The following is a 21,145-nucleotide window of genomic DNA, read 5'->3' on the forward strand; positions in this document are numbered from 1 at the left end:
AGAAGGGGGACATTAAAGGAAACTGAACGTTGAAAAAAATATGTACATGGAACATAAAAAGCAAGTAATACCCTGTAAAACTGCATTGGAATAAAAGAAACAGTATGAACTTAATACACACAGGTATAGAGACCACACATGCATGTTTACATATGCTCACAGTTAGGCATCCCTCCTGATTATAGACTGGAAGGAACATTCTCACAGAACCCAAGACACTAAATAATATCTTCCACAAAAAGGAACCAAGACTCTGGAAAAATAGCTGGTCAGTGGTATATGCCTGAAATCCTGGTGACTGGGGTAGGTTGAGGTAGGAGGATCACAAGTTCAAGGCCAACCTTAGCAACTTAACAAGACCCTCAGCAATTTAGTAAAGCCCTGTCTATTACTAAAAAAGGACTGGGGATGTGACTCAGGTAAAGTATCCCTGGATTCAATTCCCAGTACCAAAAAATAAAATAACAACAAAAAAGGTATAAGAAAAGAGTACAAAATAAGCCCAGTAATAAGGAATGCTCAAATGGATGGGAATGTGTCAAAAGAATATAGAAGCTAGTCTGAAGGGGCTAATGCTTGCCAAATCAATTATAAGCCTCAAAAGGAATAATCACAGGAAGAGGTTATGATATGAGGGAAAAAAAGGATCCATGAGTCCATATTAATTCTAAAAGATGAAAAGGAAGGGAAAGCTCTATTTTATGGAACACCAATAAAAATAGGAAGAATGATAAGAAACTCATGATTTAGCAACCATCACAATGATAACTAATTTAGACAAGAATCAACAGTGAATGCTTAAAACCACTAGGTAAAGCTATCTATATCACCTAACCAAATAGTCGAAATTAACATTCCTGGAACAGCCTGACAGCAGGTGCCTCCTGAGGGGATGCACTAAGGGTGGCTCAACGTCCTGAGGCATTGTTTCTGCCAAAACTGCACGGACTGAATATTATCACAGGGAAAAATATCTGGTAAGCCCAAAATGAGGAAAATTCTGTATGATGACTGTACTCTTTTTCAAGTTCATGCCATGAAAGACAAAGAAAGTCAGAGAGCTGCTCTAGAATTTAGAAGATGCATGTGACAATTAAATACAGCATATGATCCCAAGGTGGAAACAGAAGAGATACTAAACGGAACAACTGACAAATGAGGATATAAATAGTATTATATCCCTATAAACTGCCTAAATTTGGTAACAATAGTGTAGTTATAGGAGAATGAACTTATGTAAACTGAGGAACCCAAGATGAATCGTCAACAAGTCTACAATTCAGTTTCAAGTAGTACTGCAAAAAAGAAAGTGTGTATACACATATATACAAAGTACACATGCAAATGTGTGGTGAGTCAAGGGTTAACAACTAGTAATTTGAAACTTATATGCAGGAGGATGAATGTAAGCATTCATTCTATTATGCTTGCAATTTTTCTATAGGTTTAAAATGTTTCCAAAATAAAAGAATCTTTAAAAAGAATGAGGTAAATGTATATGTACTGATCTACAGAAATTTCCAAAATACGCTGTTAAAAGTATAATTTCATTTATGTAAAAAGTTTATGCGTAAATGTTTGTAAGTGTAGAAGAAAATCATCATTTTTTCCCAGACTGTCCAGATGAGATTATCTATAACCTTGGGCTTACTCTGTGCCCATGGTGTACCATACCAATCTGTATTAGACCCCAACACATGAATGGGGGGGGGGGGCAATGTCTTATCCCACTACCAGGATGGCCAACAAACCCAATGGCAGTCAGTAGTACAAACAAGCTGTTTGCATCAATAGACCAATTTCAATGGAAGTGTAGGACTCAGATCTGCTGACCACCTGCACTGACCCTTGGGGGACTGGGACTCTGTTGTAGCTCTGTCCACTGCCCAGTCCCAGCATGCCCCAAGCAATCCCCTCCACAGCTATTAACTCAGTGAGTCAGCATACCTGTCAAGAACCTGCCCTCAGCCCTGTCCTGTCCAACAGGAAGCAGTCCACAGCTAAGGGAAATGGACAACAAGCTGACCAAACTAATGGCTATCTGCCAAAGATAGCAGAAGTCAGCCTACAGAGAAGGGCCAAAAGGAGGTAGGGGCAGAAGCACACACTAAGAACTGAATCAACACAGAGAAAAAGGATGGCGGAGGAGGGAGAGAAGGCCAAGAGTAGGCAGGTACAGTCCTCGCATCCAGCCAGCTCTCAACCAGTCTGTAGCATGCACTGCCTGGGGAAAGGCCAAATGAGGCCTCACATCAGAGTAGGCCTGTTACCAACTCCAGTTGCTGGGCAAGCCTGGGGACCCCCCGCCACCCCAGGTTAAATGGTTGGTAAACTTCAGGGAGGATTAATGTTGGCCAGAAGCCCTCAACTCTGGTACCTCTCAACCCAGTTAACATCTGAGGAACAACCTCCCCCAGCATGAGGCCCAGACCAGCTGGCTCTGTCCCCACCAGCCCCCACTCCCATCCCATTTCCCACCATCTTCCAAAGGCATTCCTGCAGGACAGCCTCAAGGCCCTTGTCCTCCTCAAACCCCCGTCAGGGCAGATGCAAGGCCGACTAACTAAAGGAGCTATTACTCTTATGTCAAAATATAAATAGCCATTTGTATATTTGTTCAATAATGATTTCTGAGTGCCCACTCTGCTTGATCAGGTCCAAGGGATACAGCGAGAATGTGACAAAGAGCAAAATGTGTTATTATATAACAGCTGTATACAGAGCTGGCCCTGTACAAAGTACAGCGGCTGTTTTGGAAGCTCTCAGCAAGTCACACGTACTACTCTAATACCACTAAGACTCTGAAGCACTCATCGGGTGGCAGATACAAATGTAAAACCACTGTACTTTGCTATCTCCTAAAGGGAGCCCTAACTTGGGAGTCATGTCTGTATTCACGTACATGATCGTGCACACAGATTCATGGTGTTACCCAGACTCCCAGAGGTCCATATGTGAAAAACACTAACAATTTGCCCATATGAAGCATTTGCTTTCTATCACTTTTTGGAACTTTATACTTATCCATTTTAACCCTCACAACATCTCAATGAAGCCCTATTATGATATTCATGTTCCAGGTAAGGCACAGAGAAGTCACAGAGGGAAAAGCAGAGCAGACTCAGCCCCAGGCAGTGTGGCTTTAGGATCTATGCTACAGTTCACTACACTCCAAACACAGGTCCATGAGCCATTCACCTTCAGCCTGGATTTGCACTGCCAAGGCCCACTATGTCCACACTGATAGGACATCCAATCCAGCTTGAAATGGCAGGACAAGATGTACTGGCTTTCATTAAACCTCCCAGGAAAACTGAAATACATCAAGCCAGAAACAAAATAATAACCATACCCCATCACTCTGCTCAGCAAACTCTGGACACCAAACCAGACTCTGACCTGCTCTGCAGACTGCTATGGAAACTAATGGTCACCAAATCCTCAGTCCAGACATGTATGATGAAGAAATGATCTATCAACACACCAAGGAAGACTTTCAATCTGTCATAGGCTCTCTACTGGGTTCCAAATGTTACCACTGACATATTTCACTGACAGTCAAAAAACAACTAAAGTTTTCCTGGAGCCAAACACCAGGAAGGCAAAGGAATTCTCTGACGGTCAATGGTTCTGGTACAGCAGGGGAAGGTGATTACTAGGTCACTGCCATCACAAGAGGACACACATGTAGCCAGATCATCTGCCACGACTGCTAAGAGGACATATACACAGTTAGATCTCCTCCCACCACTGCTGAGGACATACTCATTCAGCAGTTCAGGAAGTATCCAGGAGAGGAAATGACAAGGTCCTGGGAAGTGGAACAGGGAAGGGTAGGAAAGGCACAGTCTAACAACAGCACAGATATTCAACAACAGCACATATTCACTCCTAAGACCAGAACTCTACCTACTGAAATAATAATCCTAACATGGGTTGCAGTTATAGCTCAGTGGTAGAGCACCTGCCTAGTGTGGTATGAGGCACTGATTTTGATCCTCAGCACTACATAAAAATAAATAAATAAATAGCTGGGCATGGTGGCACACACCTATAACCCCAGCAGTTTGGGAGGCTGAGGCAGGAGGATTGCAAGTTCAAAGCTGGCCTCAGCAACTTAGAGACATCCTAAGAAACTTAATGAGACCCTGTCTCAAAATAAAAAATTAAAAGGGTTGGGGATGTGGCTCAGTGATTAAGCATCCCTGAGTTCAATCCCTTATATAAATAAATAAATATTGTGTCCATCTACAACAAAAATAAATAAATAAATAAATAAATAAATAACTCTTAACATGCACACCTATTCACTTCCATTAGGGTCACCTTAAGTTTTAACCGCGGGACTTCTTATGGCCTTGAGAAATGACCATGATGCAGTGCTTAGCACAGAGCAGGTGTTAGTGAGGGCAATGGAATATGGCTAAATAGGAGCCACCTCCTGTCCCTGTAATAGCTGACATGTTCAGGGGTAAAGGGCCAAGATATATTCAACTTACTCTCACTGCCATTCAGGACAAACACTATGTGTTTCAGTGCATATCTATGTACACACACAAGGGCCCACACTCAGGCACATGCACGGGGTTAGGGATAAGGCAAATAAAGTAAAATGCTTATAGGTTAAGTCTGAACAAAGGATATGCAGTGGGGTTTAGGTTTTTGTTTTGCACTTATTTTATTCTTGCAACTTCTCCTTAAATTTGAAGTTATTTCCAAATAAACAGTACCACCCCCTTTTTTTGTGGTGTTGAGGATTGAACCCAGGGCCTTGTACTTGTGAGGCAAGTACTCTACCAACTGAGTTATATCCCCAGGCCAAGGTTTCCCTTTTTTAAAAATACAATTCACTAGCCAGTGAAGCTAAAAAGTGTGTTATACCACTTTTCAACCAAAAAGAATAAAACTGTTAACCCCAAAGTCAAATGTACCAGCAGAACAAATTCTACAAAGTGTCACAGGATACTGGGCTATAGAGGAAAGCACTCAAAACTCAAAAGGCATTCAAGCAAAGCTTCTCAACTTTCTAGCTACTTCTGAGCTTTGGCTCCTTCCACTTTTAGGGAAAATATTCCCTTTTAAAATTCACCAATCCATGCAACTTCACATGAAAGTAAACTCTGGATATCAGCGGTTAAAAAAAAAAAAAAAAAAAAACCCTGAACTAAAAGTCTGAGCTTAAATCCCAGCTATTCTGTTCACCAGCTACGGGACCTTAAGCAAGTCACTTGCCTTTCCCAACTAGCTTTGCAAGCAATATAACGAAGACAGCTGCTAGTTGTGCTACCTCATCACGAGGTCTGTTCTGGCATAAGCCTTTTTATGTAAGACCGGAAGTGGGCAGGCAAGGATAGACCAGGGTTCTTGTACTGTGGCCTTGCTTAGAAGGCAAGTTTTCTCAGCTAGGTATAGTAGAATCACCCTGGAGAATGTGGCTGAACCCACATCTCTGATTTCGTTTCCCAAGTAAAGACAGAACAAGTTTTAAGATGAGCAATTGATGTTGTGTTTCCTGCACAAGTGGGAAAAGGACCAATGCGACAGTATCAGTTGTCAATATCAAGAACACCCATCTTGCTATCATAGTTATTTCAGCAAAGGTCCCTGATCCTTCTTTCTCCTGAACATAACACACACCAGTGGTCACTATGGTCAATTACAGAAAGTGTGGGGGGCATGGGTAGGGGAGATGGAGGGATTCCGTCCCTCAGACCATAACATTCAGATGGAAAAAGGTTCAGTACATAGAGAATCCCCAGGACTTATGAGGGACAGAGGCAGTAGAGAGCTCCACAGTTCAGGTTAAGAAAACTGTTCAAAACATGTGAGGTTCTCTTGAGACTAGAGCAGAACATTCACAGCTGGAGCAAACAGGGACCCAGCCAAGGGTACATAATGAGGAGATAAGTAGACTGCTAGGATTAAAATCTCATTTCAGTCACTTAGTTTTATAAGCACTGTTTAGTTTCTCCGTCTGTAAAATGGGGATAATAACAGTCTATAAGGGACCATCTAAGAGTTAATCAATACATAAGTTAATATTTAGGACAGTGCCTGACATGTAACACATCTTCAATCAACCAAGATTAAATGTATATTTAAAAAGAAACTTTGGGGGAGAAGTCAGGTTACATACATAGTGCTCTAAGTCTGTGGAAGTTTCCAAGGCAGATTCAGCAAAGCAGCAGAAAAAAATGGATGATAAAGTGAAATCCAGAGAAAGCTGAAAAAACAAAATTAAAAGGTATCCACCTCAACCTGCTATAAAAGGCTGAAGGTCCCAATTTCTTAAGGGATTACAAACAATTGCAACAAGGGGAAAAATATTTTGATTCTGGGGATTACAACATGGCTAAAGCAAAGTTGAACAAGCAACTTTCCATCCTACTGCAACCCCAGAGGGGACAGAGGTCACCAATGACCACATTCATACTCCACAGGAGCTAGCAAGCTGGCTGGCTGATTAAAAGAACTGAACTGCAGCTGGGTGCAGTGGTTCACTCCTGTAATCCCAGCAGCTCAGGAGGCTGAGGTAGGAGGATCACGAGTTCAAAGCCAGCCTCAGCAAAAGCAAGGTACTAAGCAACTCAGTGAGACCCTGCTCTAAATAAAATGCAAAACAGAACTGGGGATTTGGTTCAGTGGTCAAGTGCCCCTGAGTTCAATCCCCAGTACCTCCCCCCATCCCCCAAAAAAGAACTGAACTGCATACATTTTCTAATTTCCATTATTTCTCCTTAATATGCACATTACTTATCCATATTTTATTTACTTTCATTTGCTAAGTCAGTTGAGACAGCTTTGCAGGTAGCAATAGTGTGTGCTGCTATTTTAAGGAATAATGTGTAGAGGTTTTGATTAATTTAACAGTGCATTTATGAAAAGAACATCTTAGAGCAAATAATCTACTTGAAAATATTTGTACATATTATCTAACTAGTATAAAATTTATTCCAATAAGTTTTACAATTTTAATGTTTTGGCTTTCCTTACTTCATCTTAATTATAGTTTTGAATGTTACTTTTATTTAATATAACCTCTGTTGTATTGATTTCTTCTTTCCTTTTGGATTTTATAAAACAGAAATTTAATACAAGTTGGAAGAAAGGTCACATAATTCAAACACAAATAGATGGAGCTCCGAAAGATTTGTAAAACTGTTCTTAAACTCAAATGGCCTTAACCCTACTTCAGCTTTAACAATAGAATTTTTAACAATAGAATTTTACTTGAGCAACGTTCGCCCATATTCCAATGTAACTTGTGTGACTTTAGCACTTAATACCTGCAGTTGAGTCTAGTAATCTCATTTAACTCTGTAGTGTTGAACACCTTTCATTTTTGAAGATGTGAATGAAGTATGCATAAGCACTGACTGAATTCACTTTTGTAAATTTTTGTAACTATGGTAGTTTTGCACAACCTTTAAGAAAAAAAAAAAAAAAAAAAAAAGCTGGGCACAGTGGTGCATGCTATAAACCTAGTGGCTCGGGAGGCAGTGAGTTCAAAGTCAGCCTCAGCAACTTAGTGAGGGCCTAAGCACCTCAGTGAGACCCTGTCTCTAAAAATACAAAAAAGGACTGGGCATGTGGCCCAGTAGTTAAGTGTCCCTGAGTTCAATCCCCAGTACTACCCCCTACACACACACACAAAAAAAAAAAAAAAAAAGAAAAAAAGAAAAAAGACAGACAGACAAAGAAAAAGAAAAAGAAACTTTGGTGAAAAATCCTGTAAGCACATGCTGTCTCCTCACCACTCTGTGAAAGGCTCTGAGAGAGCCCCAAGTGGCTTGACCCTATCCTCAGGGACAACACTGAGCAGAAGTCAGAGGATACCATCTCTACCTGCCTCCCTCCCAAGACACAGATTCTAGCTGGTGCCCTCCTCACACCCAAGTATGATTCAAAGTCAGGCAAAAAAGAAAGCAGACCAAGACCAGAGAAACCCCTTCCTCTCACAAACACCAAATAGGCAGGGCAAACTCCTGCCTGGCATTCTCAGGAAGGACACTGAGTGAATGTGTGAAGAGGTACATTGAGCACACAAAGAAAATATTTGGCCTAGAGTGAGAATGTCCTGGTTGCCCAAAAAAAATCAGCGGCCAGATGGATCCCTCAGGTTTTGCAGGGCAACTCAAGACACTACCAGGGGCTGCTGTAAAGTTCTGATATGGAGAGACATGGAATTAAAAGGATAACTTTGCTCCCTCTACTGGAGCCTCCCCACTCCATGTCCCACTTGGACCCCAGAGTGAGCTCCCCACAGTCCTCCCCTACTTCACAAGTACAAAAAAACCGACACTGCCAACCTGTCTCTAGGCTGCCACACTCAGGGTACTCACTACTTCATAGATGCAAAAGGACATACCCCTCTGCCACCTGTCTCAGGGTTCCTACACTCAAGGGTACTCAACCAATAGCAATGTACTGATTTACATCCAGACTCTGCTTCCACATCAGGCACTTCTAAAAGGAAGGGTATGTTCTCTTCATTTGAACATCCCCAGTGATGGGTAGACATTGACTTTCTGCACTGCTCCTGGCTAGCTGGCAGGATATGTGAACAGGGGAAAAGGAGTTAAAGACAGTGGTCACCTCTGTGATCCAGGCAGAAGATGCTGGACCTGAAACCTGAGGTATGCCAAAGATGATGGGCATTATGTGTGACTTCATCTCTAAGCCCAGTGACTTCATATATAAAACTGGAACCAAGGGATGACAGGATTAAGTTTCAACTCTCTAAAGGTGCATACATTTATAAAGAATTTAATGACAAGGACCCACAACTCATCAACTCTATACCCTTTCTCTATAGGTGATCTTTTTCCTGGCTCCTATTCCTACCAAGGTCATTCCACAACCAGTCATCCTGCTGTACAGAGGTTAGCCAAAAGCAGTGAGCAACCACTGTACTCAGGGAGTCCAGGAAAACATCGAGTCTGTTCAGATTGAGCAAGGGCCTGGGGCACTGGCCACCAGGTTGACACTGGGGAAGAAGCAGACATTCCATGCAGATGACAAAGACACACAGCCCAGAAATACAGCATTTCTAGGATGGTACCTGGATAGGTCAATGCAGAGAAGTGCACACCTCTGTGCTCCCACTTCCTCCTTGATGTCACTCTCAAAAGATGGCCCTGGGCACTTCACCCTTCATAGGATCCTTTATCCATAAAAAAACGTAAGAATCACGCAGGAATCAGCCTAGTGGTGCAGGTCTGTAATTCCAGCTATTGAGAGGGCTAAGGCAGGAGGATAACAAGTCTGAGAGACAGACTTGGCAACTAAGTACTTGTCTCAAAATAAAAAGGGGTAGGGGATGTAGCTCAGTGGTACAGTGCTTGCCTAATATGTGAGATGTCCTAGGTTCAATCCCCAGTACCAAAAAATTAAGAATTGTACTTTTCATTGAAGTAAAGGTGACTGTATTAATCTACATAACATTTTCTTCCACCTCAAAATTTTTTTCTGCTAACTAAAGCATTTTTGTAGCCCCCTGAAAATACAATGGGGCTGGCAGCACAGGGTCTCCTGTACCTGAAGGATAAATGAGCCTCTCTTAACGGTATTTGATTTTCTTGGAGCAGTTAAGGAATACCCCACATAGGCAGAAAAGGGCCCTCAGTTGCGGTGGTTCTGATTTCCCACCACAGGCATATAAATACACACAAGCTCCAAGGGGACTTCCAAAAGCATTTAATCGCATCACACAGATGGAGCACTGCTAAGTGCCTGGTACCACGACGAGGTCTCTGCCCCCTGCACAGGGTGCTTGTAGAGCTCCTAGTACCTCCTCTGGGTTGGGAGAATTGCTGAGAATTTCTCCGGTGCAACGCCTCACAGGATGACAATATGCCACCTAGTCACCGCTGTCCTGGGCTGAAAGATTGTACGAGGCCACAGTAGGGCGAACGCCTGTGAAACCAGGTGCCTCCACGAACTGCTCCCGGCCCCCAGCCCTCCAGCTCGATCACTATGTTGGGGCCGGCCGCAGGGCGCGCCCAAGGCGCAGCTCCTGGCCGGTGGCTCTCAGCACGTAGTGCTCTGTGGAGGAGGACCCACAGGCGACATCCTCGAGGACAGAGCGGCAAGACGTACGAGGCGCCTGGAATCCAGGTAAGCTCCAGCTTGCGCCCAGCAGCCCTTGAGTCGGACCTCACCCACCTCTTTCTCAGACGTGCACAAGCCAGAGGTAGCTGAGGGTGGAAGGTGGTCGCGGATCTACCCCAGCTGGAATCCAGGCCACGGCTACGGCCCCGCCCCCCGCCCCGCCCCCCCCCACCGCGCCGCGCACCTGGTCGCAGCGGCTCTGTGACTGTGAGCACGAGTAGGAAGAGCAGCAGGAAAGCACCGCTGTCTGCTTTGGGCACCATTTATCCTCCGTTCATCGTCCCCGGGGCGGCCGCGTGACGCCGCAGGGAGGCCGAACCGGGCCGGGGTGAGGTTCGAAAGGATGGACCTGGGCTAGGCGCAGAGATGCGGCAGGCGAGGACTCCGGTAGGGCCTCGGCGGAATTGGGCCGTGGCGGGATTGAGCGGCGGCGAGGCACGGCTGCAGACTCGCGCTCACTCTAGGCCACAATCTCGGGCACCGACTCAAGCTCCGCGCAAGATGGCGGCCGTCCTGTTCGAGTCCGCACCGCACCGCCTCCTACTCGCGACGCCAGCGCCAACCAATGAGCGCCAAGGGGGGCGGGGCCCGCGCGCTCTACGCTCAAACCAAGGGCTAGGCGGGGGGCGGAGTCTGAGCTGCGGGCCTGAAAAGGGGCGAGGTCTAAGGTCGAGACTGCAGGGAGGGGAGACTGAGGGGGCCCCTAAGGAGAGGGGGCAGGTCTGAAGCATTCCACTGGCTAAGCAGAGGGGTGGGCCGCCAGAGTCAAGGGTCCCCCCTGTGTCGGGCTAGAGCCATGGGGGAGGGGGAGGAGCGGAACCACAATGATGGACATTGAGCGGGGCGGGGCCTGGGGCAAGGCGAACCTAGGTGGGGCTCAAAGCAGGACCCCAAAGGGTCTTCGCACCTGCGGGCCCAGGTCTTCTCCGATACCCAACAGCGTACCCTAAAGTGGCGTTTTTAAGACTGGACGGCTGTGGAGGATGGAGGAAGAAAACCGAAGGACTGGAGACTCTGAGTAAGGGGGAGGAGGGTCAGTCCTGAAAGGAAAAGGCAGGAGTGGCTTCACCAGCACACAAAGTTGAAAGTTTCAGCGACTGGGGAAGGTGAGGCAGGAGGATCACAAGTTCGAGGCCAGACTCAGCAACTTAGCAAGACCCTTTCTCAAAAAAAGGACTGGGAGGGGCTGGGGTTGTGGCTCGGTGGTAGAGTGCTTGCCTGGCATGTGTGAGGCACTGGGTTTGATTCTCAGCACCACATATAAATAAATGAATAGAATAAAGGTCCATCGACATCTTAAAAAAAAAAAAAGGGACTGGGGATGTAGCTCAATGGTAAAAGCGCCCCTGGATTCAGTAGTACCAAAGACAAAATCCAACAAAACCTGAAAGTCTAACAGAGAGTAAATGGGCTAAGGAAGTCATACAAAGAGTAACAGGGAAGCCCAGATCCTAAACACTGGAGCAAAACTGGCCGCCTCTGGAGGAAGGACCTGCCTACACACTGGGAGAGGAGGGGAAGGCATAGAGGAAAGCACTGGGTAGAGATGAGATGATGCTAAACTCTCTGGGAACAAAGCTCCAAGTGCTGACCTTGCACCTGTCACTGTGAACAGGGAGGAGAGACAGCAGATGGGGCATCCTCAGCAGGAGGGATGAGCAAGCTGTCCACCAGCCACAAACAAGACCTGGCAGTGGGGGTGGTCAGGGCTAGGGAAGGTGCAAATGAGGAGCACAGAAAAGGGGGAAGGACCAAAGCTAGTGGGGTTCCAGCATACCCTGACCCACCTCAATCCCCTCTTCCATCCGGTGACATTTGAGGTCTTGATGGAGGGTAACCTCTCTGGGTAGATAAGTCAAGGTCAAACCCAAGATTGGGCCAGACCTTCAAGGGATCCTACTCTCCCAGGACACACAGCCCAGATCAGGTGCTGGACTAAGGGTTTGTCACAGCAGAGGGGTCCCACTGCTGGCAGAAACAAAGGTCCCTGTCCAGTACTGCCCTTGCTGCTTGTGCTACTCTCAGAGCATTCCCAGGAGCAGCTGCCAGTACTCAGCATGGGATCTAAGCCCAGCCTTCTGCCCCTCCCCCAGCCCCAGATCTGTCCTGGGAGCCCAGCCAGGGCCATGAGCTGGGCAAGGGCCCTAGGAGGAAACTTACAGTCAAGAGCAGAATTCGAGCCAGTTGTCTCCCAAGAAGAGCCACTGTAAGAGAAGCAGGCCAGCAAAGGTTTTGATGAGGAAAGAGAAGTACAGGGACGTGAAAAGTCCAGCCAAATATTGCAGTGAGAGGGCAGAGTCCTGGCTTCCCAAACTGCAGCAACTAAATCTTTGCACCTCATGACCCATCTTCACCCTTCTTTGGCCTTGCTCTGTGCCCCTGCAGGCTGCCTGTATGGATAGTGTCAAGAGCTAAAGGGAGGAAAAAAGAGGTCAGGGGCACTCCCTGACACAAGCCTGTGGTATCATTGCAGCCTGGCTTTTTCCCTCCACCAAAGGTTATTGCCTCTTTCAGGGTGGTCCTCTCCATACTCCTTTCCCATTGCCTCCCTCTACCATGTGGGCCAGAAGTCTGTAACTACCTTAGGGCACCTATATTACCCTTGGAGTTCCCTATACTTGCTTCCACTTTGTAAATCATCCCTTAATTAAACCCTCCTCACATTATTCAGCGTTGTCTGCTGTTTCCTGTGACTGATAGGACCTGCCCTGGATTCCCTAGGGTGACCTGGTTTGCAGTCATCAGCCCCATCACTCTACAAGCAGTAGAGTTTCTGGGTTTGGAAACATGGACAAACCTTTGTGTTCCCCACAGCCCTCTCTTACCTAAAGTCCCAGCCAAGCATGAGGGCACTCTGCTGGCCTTCAGTCTGCTCCAGCCCACTGGCAGACACTTCTAGGGTTCTAAGTCCAAGCCAGAGCCTCATTTCCCTAGGGCACTCCTCCTTTGTGACTTCACCCACTGAAGTCACCTGGGAGACAGTGCTGAATGTTCCATCTTAGAGTCTTGGCCTCTTAGGAGGCAGGGACAGCAGGCCCGGCCAGCCCAGAGGACTCTCTGTCCACAGTGTAAATGAGGACGCTGCTGGCCCATGTCCCGCAGGGATGTAGAGGGCAGCCTCAGAGGCACTGGGCGCTCCCGGCACCATGGATGACGCTGCCGTCCTCAAGCGACGAGGCTACATCATGGGGATAAATTTGGGAGAGGGCTCATACGCGAAAGTCAAATCCGCTTACTCTGAGCGCCTAAAGTTCAACGTGGCGGTCAAGATCATCGACCGTAAGAAAGCCCCCACAGACTTCCTGGAGAAATTCCTTCCCAGGGAAATTGAGATTCTGGCCATGCTAAACCACCGCTCCATCGTCAAGACCTACGAGATCTTTGAGACATCAGACGGCAAGGTCTACATTGTTATGGAGCTCGGGGTCCAGGGCGATCTCCTTGAATTCATAAAAACCCGAGGAGCCCTGCAAGAGGATGATGCTCGTAAGAAGTTCCACCAGCTCTCCTCGGCCATCAAGTACTGCCATGACCTGGATGTCGTCCACAGAGACCTCAAGTGTGAGAACCTTCTCCTTGACAAGGACTTCAACATCAAGCTGTCTGACTTCGGCTTCTCCAAGCGCTGCCTGCGGGACGAAAGTGGCCGACTGGTATTAAGCAAGACCTTCTGTGGGTCAGCAGCGTATGCGGCCCCTGAGGTGCTGCAGGGCATCCCCTACCAGCCTAAAGTTTATGACATCTGGAGCTTAGGCGTGATCCTCTACATCATGGTCTGTGGTTCCATGCCCTATGATGACTCCAATATCAAGAAAATGCTGCGCATCCAGAAGGAGCACCGTGTCAACTTCCCACGCTCCAAGCACCTGACAGGAGAGTGTAAGGACCTCATCTACCGCATGCTACAGCCGGATGTCAACCGGCGGCTGCACATAGATGAGATCCTCAGCCACTGCTGGGTACAGCCCAAGGCACGGGGTCTGTCCTCTGCAGCCATTAACAAGGAGGGGGAGAGCTCCCGGAGCATTGACCCCCAATGGACCCCTGAACCTGGCTCTGACAAGAAGTCTGCCACCAAACTGGAGCCTCGGGAAGAGGCACGACCTGAGGCACGACACGAGACACGGCCTGAGGCACGACACGAGACACGGCCTGAGGCACGACACGAGACACGGCCTGAGGCACGACACGAGACACGGTCTGAGACACGACATGAGACACGGTCTGAGACACGACACGAGACACGGTCTGAGACACGACATGAGACACGGTCTGAGACAAAACCTGAGGAGGATACAGTGCAAGTGGCCAGGCAGTCAGAGACCCTGGGCTTCAGCAGTGAGCAGATGATCAGGGAGTCAGAGGAAGGGCCCCCTCAACAGCCTCCAGAGACACACACCTAGTGAGCCTCTTGCAGCCCAGGGGGCTGGCAGGGAATGAGGCACAGCTCATGGCTTGAAGCCTGAGCCTAGAAGGAGTCAAGGGATGAGCAGAGAAGGAATACAGTCCCGGATGAGCTGCTATTTTCGTCAGTTTCTTCTCCCACCCTTTGAACTTGGTAACTAACATGGCTAAAGAAGCAATAAATCACTATATTAGTGCAGACCCCAAGGTGAATGTCTTTGCCCCACTGGCTGCAGTCCTGGGTGCCCCCTGGCTTCCCACTCAGATTGTGAATCCTCATCCTGGGAAAATACATCCCAGTATGCCCAGCCCGGACTGTGACCGTAGAGCTTAGCTAAGGCAGCTTTACCAGGAGTTGGGGAGACCTGGAGGGGTAGGGGTTAGAGCAGAGAGTTGAATGAGTAAGATATTGCTTCCAGAGGAAGGCCCATGGGTGGTGCCCATGGAGGTGGGGGAGGGTAGAAGACAGGCTGAGAAAGGCAACACAGCTGCCTGCAGAGGAGGGGTAGGAGGCCAGGGCCTCTCATACTGGGATAGCTGGCTTTCTGCATTTGAAACTGAGTTCTAGGTTGATATGCCACCATCACCCCTTGGCATCCAGCCAAAAACTTGCCAGTCAATTGGGGTTGAGGGAGAGATTGCTGAGGGCAGGATAACTGTTTTTTTCTGTTCCGTCCACCATGGGACATGATCCCCCCGTGTTCCAGCTGGCACCCAAATCTCAACAATGCCCTGAGTTATATCCCCATCATGGTCATTTTTCAGCCCAGGAGAAGTGAGAGACTCAGCTGGATGGCCCAGCATGTTCCATAGTCCTGTGTGGCCTAGACCACATTCCCTTCCCTTCCAATTCCAGTCTGATGCCAGGAGTTACATTCCTGCCAGAGATAAGAAGCGAACACTGGCAAGTATAACGAGCATCCTCACAAAGAATGCCTGGACCCTGTGGAAGGGAAGGCAGCCACCAGTATCCCATGGGAGGTATGGCTTGCACTTGGCACTACTGGTGGCCATGTGCTGCATGCCCTCTACCTGCACCTTGTTCACTTGGCCACAGTAGCCCCTCTTCATCTCACTTCGGACAACCATATGGGGGAAGGCCAGGGTTTAATACACATACACAAAAACAAGAGCATTCAGAATCATCCCTCCATCTGTGTCCCCAACTTGGAAAGACCCCAACTCCCAAGCCCCTGGGAGAAGGTGAGATCCAGTGAGACCCCTACATCCCTTCCTACATTTAATCCACTTTACTGCCTGGTTTCTCCCTCACCCCATTGGCCCCTCCCCTCCCATCACCTCCCACAGTAACCAGAGGCCCACCTCCTACACCCAGTCTGGCCCCTACCACCCACAAGATGGATCCAAGTGCCTAACTTCTGAGGTCCTCTCAGCCTGGGCCCTTTGACCCATCCTTCCTCTGCTGGTCTCCTAGAGATGTCCCTGACTCCCATACCCCCATCACACACCAGTGCCATAATTACTTGTGGAATTGCCCCTGTAGACTCTGCCCATCTCCCCAGGCTTAGCCAAGGTGCCTTGGGCTCCACAAAACCTTTTTGGTATTCCTACCAATGTTCCACATCGTGTTCCTGTGAACTGTGTCAGGAAGGCCTCTGAGTACTCAGGGTCTGGGCATAAAACAGGTCCAGAATAATACTGGAGGGCCCCCCACATCTTTTCCCTGAATAAGCTTGTGTTGGAGTGGGATCCAAGGGTACATGGTGTTATCTGGGTGGGGAGGTGGAGAGTGGCTCATCCCTGCAGGCCTTCCATAGTCCTCAGGGCAAAGTACAGTAAGAGGTCCTGGGAGTGACTCACTGCAGCCCAACCCAGCCAGAAGGCAGCCTGGGCAGAGGCGCTGTAGGAGGAGTACCTGCTATGTGCTTTACAGGTGTGAAAACAGCTCAGAGAAGATCAGCAACGTGCCTGAAAGCACAGTATCAGAGCAGCAGGCCCAGATAACAACAGCCTCCACAGATAACCTCATCCTGTTGGACAATTTCTCTGGATGTTCAACCCTGGATTGGTCACCTTCATCCTCAGAGGCTTTTTAGGACCAGGACTTCAAGGTGGTTCCCATGTTCTGTTTATATTCTCACCATGAGGTGACCCTCAGGCCACAGGCATTACCCATCCTCATTCTTTTCCACCTGGCTGGTTACCCAGACCTCAGCCTTCCTAAATTTAATCTCCAGTTCTCTATCCTCACAGCTTCATGAGTCCATGTCAGGGCACAGCCACCATCATGCACTTACACTGGTTGGTATGGCATTTAGCTTCCCTGCCCTCTGGACTCCAGGAAGACAAGACTGTCTCTAGTTCATTGGTGTCCCTCAGCACCTAGAACAGACTCCCACAAGCTTGTGGGAACAATGGGTCAGTGGGGACCTAATTTATATAAGTTCAGAGGACTACAGATTTCCCAAAATGTGCAGGCCCCCCAACCCATAGGAAACAACACTGGGAGTAACCCTGGAGGTCCCCAGTCAGATCTAACCCACTCCAAACATACCAGGTATCCTGGCCATCTGTGTACACCCAGGATGAAAGCACCCACTCCATGTCCCAGCAGTTCTGCCTGTGCCAAGCTGACACTTGCCTCCTACAACATGTCCCCCAAGAAACAAAGAGACCACACTATCTTGGGCAAGGACAGGGTTGAAAGAGCAACATCCACAAAACATAGAGAATGAATTGGTGCAGTTAACCAAGAATGTGGATACACAGAGATGCTCCAGATAGAGCATCTGCAGGTGCTAAAAATGTGGGGAAGTATGCTCCTGGGTCCTGGCCTGCAAATCTATTTTATTTATTTATATGTGGTGCTGAGGATCAAACCCAGTGCTTCATATGTGCTAGGCAAGTACTCTACCACTGAGCTACAACCACAGCCCCTGGCCTACAAATCTTAGAGCCAGCCCTTTCTAGGACACAAAGGAGTGAAGTTATGATCGCTTCAGCCAAAAAGAGCCCCTTGGAGAAAGGAATGCATGAAGCTAAAGCTACTAGCCACAAGTACTCTACAGAGTCAGAGCTTGACTCAGGAGTCCCGTGCTGCTGGAAGGTGGTCACCATGGATGCATCTGCCCACCCTACCCATCCTGTCTCCCAGGCTGGCAGCCTGCCTTGGGCTGCCAGACACAGGATACACTCTATAAGCTCTAGATGTGTCCACATAGCTGTGCCTTTGCTCTAAAATGTCATTTCTGCCTAGCATATCCTGTCCCTCTTGTTCACCTGGTAAAGCTCTGTGGATTCTCTGTACCTGGGCTCCTATTATCACTTCCTCTTTGAAAACTTTGAAACCCTACCACCCCACACAGAAACAGGCCTTCTGGGTTGGGCTGTGGCTCAGTGGTAGAGTGCTTGCCTAGAACTGGGTTTGATCCTCAGCACCACATAAAACTAAATGAATAAATAAAGTTATTATGTTTACCTACAATGAAAGAAAGAAAGAAAGAGAAAAGAAAAGAAGAAAAGAGAAAAGAAAAGAAAAGAGAAAAGAAAAGAAAAGAAAAGAAAAACAGGAATTTCTACTCTCCCTCTGAACATTAACACCCCTAGCTCACCTGTACTGGAAGTTCTCTGTGGGCATAGGATACCTCTGATGGACAGCAAGCAAACATCAAGACTTCCAAAGTAGCTAAAGAGATACATAAAGGATGTCATTTTCCAAAGCAGAAAGCCACACACCAGATACAAAAGGCAGTCTGGGATGAAAATGATGTGTAATGCTAGGGTTCCAGCAGGTGACCCCTGCCCACTCCACATCAATGTCCAAACATCCAAAGGGAAAGATTCTGGACCCCCTCCACACCCAGAATGTTGCCCTTCATGGATGATGTTCTGAATGTTGCCAATCCCCAGGACCCTGCCATAGAACCCACCCACTCACTGACTACATCTAGGCTGATCTTTTTTGTTTCTTTTTTCCTTTTTATCCCTGAGAAGCCTACACTGACCTAGCCTCCTCAAACCTGGTCCAAGGCAGTAAGCCTCCACACTCACCCCAAAGCCAATTCTTTTCTTTCTGCCAGTGACCACCTTAAAATGAGACTTGGATTATTCAATCACTGCCTATCACTTAAGAGAAAAAGCCCTGTCTTTCTCCTCCTTTCCCTTCCTGACTTGTATTAGTCAGCCATTCTCAGAAGCCTGGATGCCCCACCACCTCTACCTGGCTGAGGCCTGAACCATCTCCAAGCCTGCCCTGCCCCTTGGAACATGCATCTGCCTGCCCTGGACCCTTGGTCACCTAGCCAGGCAAGCAATGCATCCCTGGGCACTGCCTGCACTCCCATCCCCATATACATCCCTGCACTGAAGCAACAGCAACTCATCTGCCTAGCTGTCTAGCCCAAGGAGCCTGCCAGCTCCTAATCCCAAACACAGAGCGGCTTTGGTTCACCAGGTTTGGAACCACTGGCTTAAGATACCAGGGATTCTGAGAAGCTCTACGGGTTTTCTTTACACCCCAGAGAAGTTGCAGGAAAATTAGTCCTAGTGAAAGAAGTTAAGAGAAACAGGCATGGGTTGGTACTCTGGCTGGACCTGGGCACCTCCCTTTGGGCTTGACTTTTGACAGGGAAGCCATAGCAAGAAAGAGGAGCAGGGAGGGTTACCACAATTCTGGGTCCTGGCTTTGTTCCAGTGGGCGGGGAGGAAGAGGGTGCTCTTTCCAGGTTGGCCTGGCTTCCAGGATTCCAGGGGCCCCATTCCCCTCAGTCCAGTCCCACTCCCGGCAGCCTGGCTTTATGACTTCATTCGCTGAAGTCACCTGGCGACAATGCTGAGCGTTCCACCCCTCCAAGTCCAGGCCCAGCCCAGCCAGACAACTCCCCACAGTGCAAATGAGGACAATGCCTGCTGGCCCGTGTGGGGAGGGGATGTAGAGGGCAGCGGCACCGGCCGCTCCTGGCACCATGGACGATGCCGCGGTCCTAAGGAAGAAGGGTTACATCGTGGGAATCAATCTGGGCAAGGGCTCCTATGCAAAAGTCAAATCTGCCTACTCTGAGCGCCTCAAATTTAACGTGGCAGTCAAGATCATCGACCGCAAGAAAACACCCACTGACTTTGTGGAGAGATTCCTTCCTCGGGAGATGGACATCCTGGCAACTGTCAACCACCGCTCCATCATCAAGACCTATGAGATCTTCGAGACCTCTGATGGGCGCATCTACATTGTCATGGAGCTTGGGGTCCAGGGTGACCTCCTTGAATTCATCAAGTGCCGGGGGGCCCTGCATGAGGATGTAGCACGTAAAATGTTCCGCCAGCTCTCCTCAGCTGTCAAGTACTGCCATGACTTAGATGTTGTCCACAGAGACCTCAAGTGCGAGAACCTTCTCCTTGACAAGGACTTTAACATCAAGCTGTCTGATTTCGGCTTCTCCAAGCGCTGCCTGCGGGATGGGAGCGGGCGCATCGTCCTCAGCAAGACCTTCTGTGGGTCAGCTGCATATGCAGCCCCAGAGGTGCTGCAGGGCATCCCCTACCAGCCCAAGGTGTATGACATCTGGAGCCTGGGTGTAATCCTCTACATCATGGTTTGTGGCTCCATGCCCTACGATGATTCTGACATCAAAAAGATGCTGCGCATCCAGAAGGAGCACCGTGTGGACTTCCCCCGCTCCAAGAATCTGACTGGCGAGTGCAAGGACCTCATCTACCGTATCCTGCAGCCGGATGTCAACAGAAGGTTGCACATCGATGAGATTCTCAGCCACTCATGGCTGCAGCCCCCCAAGCCCAAAGCCATGTCTTCTGCCTCCTTCAAGAGGGAGGGAGAGGGCAAGTACCGGGCCGAGTGTAAATTGGATACCCGGCCAGGCTTGAGGCCAGAGCACCGTCCTGACCACAAGCTGGGGGCCAAAACCCAACATCGACTGCTGGTGGTGCCTGAGAATGAGGACAGGATGGAGGAAAGGCTGGCCGAGACCTCCAGAGCTAAAGACCATCACATCACCGGAGCTGAGGTTGGGAAGGCAAGCACCTAGTGGTGGAGAGGGCCCCGGGGGGCGCATAGCGTGTAGTTTGCGCTCACATAAACTAAGTAGGCAGGTAGGAGCTGAAGAAGGCACAGGTGCAAGGAACAAGTAAAATCCGTCAATTAAACCACTATTTTGATTACGTTCTATTAGCTTTCTTCCACTTAGTAGCAAAGACATTAATTACTGACCACCAAATAAACCACAAAGTGTATACAAGCATTAAGAGTGCCCAGTGAGGAGTCTTTTTCTCTAGGACTCAGCCGGCGCAGGGGTCTCCAGCATAGGGGACCAGAGGCCGGTGCTCAGGTACAGGCAGACTCATGGTGAGGCCTATAGCAAGAAGAGGACCTCTGCCATGGTCTACCTACCAGGCCCACAGTTGTCTGCCTCTGACCTGCCCCAGTCCCCAAGGTCCATGCCTCTCCCTCACTTCATGCAGTGCAGCCCATGCTGTTACAATCCTTCACATGACCCTTTGCTCAATGTCCTCCTCTAATCCCTTGGTCATTTGAGATTGATTCAGCTGCTCAAGGGCCACCCTTATCATCATCCAGGTGCAGTCCAGTGAGACAGTTTGTTGGCACCACCCCACCACTTGGGCCTGCAAGACCCATGAGGCAGTCGTTGGTTATGGC

At 48.4% G+C, this 21,145-nt stretch overlaps 3 protein-coding genes across 8 annotated transcripts in view; 2 read left to right on the forward strand and 1 right to left on the reverse strand.

Annotated features, from left to right (window-relative positions):
* Positions 1-10,641, reverse strand: part of Dgcr2 (DiGeorge syndrome critical region gene 2) — a 92,819-nt gene extending 82,178 nt beyond the window's left edge. For 2 of the 5 annotated variants that reach the window (XM_047560866.1, XM_047560865.1), the window contains exon 1: positions 10,295-10,640. In XM_047560866.1, coding sequence (XP_047416822.1) covers positions 10,295-10,373 — 79 coding nt within the window. In that variant the 5' untranslated portion in view covers positions 10,374-10,640. Of the gene's footprint in view, positions 1-10,294 lie in introns of all 5 variants that reach the window. The other 3 variants (XM_047560864.1, XM_047560863.1, XM_047560867.1) reach the window with 2 other exon arrangements.
* A 2,535-nt stretch (positions 10,642-13,176) lies between these two features.
* Positions 13,177-14,615, forward strand: Tssk1b (testis specific serine kinase 1B). 2 transcript variants are annotated; one of them, XM_047560868.1, is made up of 2 exons: positions 13,177-14,219; positions 14,376-14,615. In XM_047560868.1, the coding sequence occupies exons 1-2, from the start codon at positions 13,257-13,259 to the stop codon at positions 14,511-14,513; spliced, it is 1,101 nt and encodes a 366-aa protein (XP_047416824.1). In that variant the 5' UTR covers positions 13,177-13,256; the 3' UTR covers positions 14,514-14,615. The 2 variants fall into 2 exon arrangements, with proteins under 2 accessions (XP_047416824.1, XP_047416825.1); XM_047560869.1 differs by having other exon boundaries at positions 14,388-14,615.
* A 4,824-nt stretch (positions 14,616-19,439) lies between these two features.
* On the forward strand, positions 19,440-20,593 carry Tssk2 (testis specific serine kinase 2). The gene has a single exon (XM_047562639.1). The coding sequence runs from the start codon at positions 19,440-19,442 to the stop codon at positions 20,514-20,516; it is 1,077 nt and encodes a 358-aa protein (XP_047418595.1). The 3' UTR covers positions 20,517-20,593.
* Positions 20,594-21,145: the final 552 nt, after the last annotated feature.

Source organism: Sciurus carolinensis, chromosome 8 (assembly GCF_902686445.1).
Source record: "Sciurus carolinensis chromosome 8, mSciCar1.2, whole genome shotgun sequence".
NCBI classification, from domain to species: domain Eukaryota; kingdom Metazoa; phylum Chordata; class Mammalia; order Rodentia; family Sciuridae; genus Sciurus; species Sciurus carolinensis.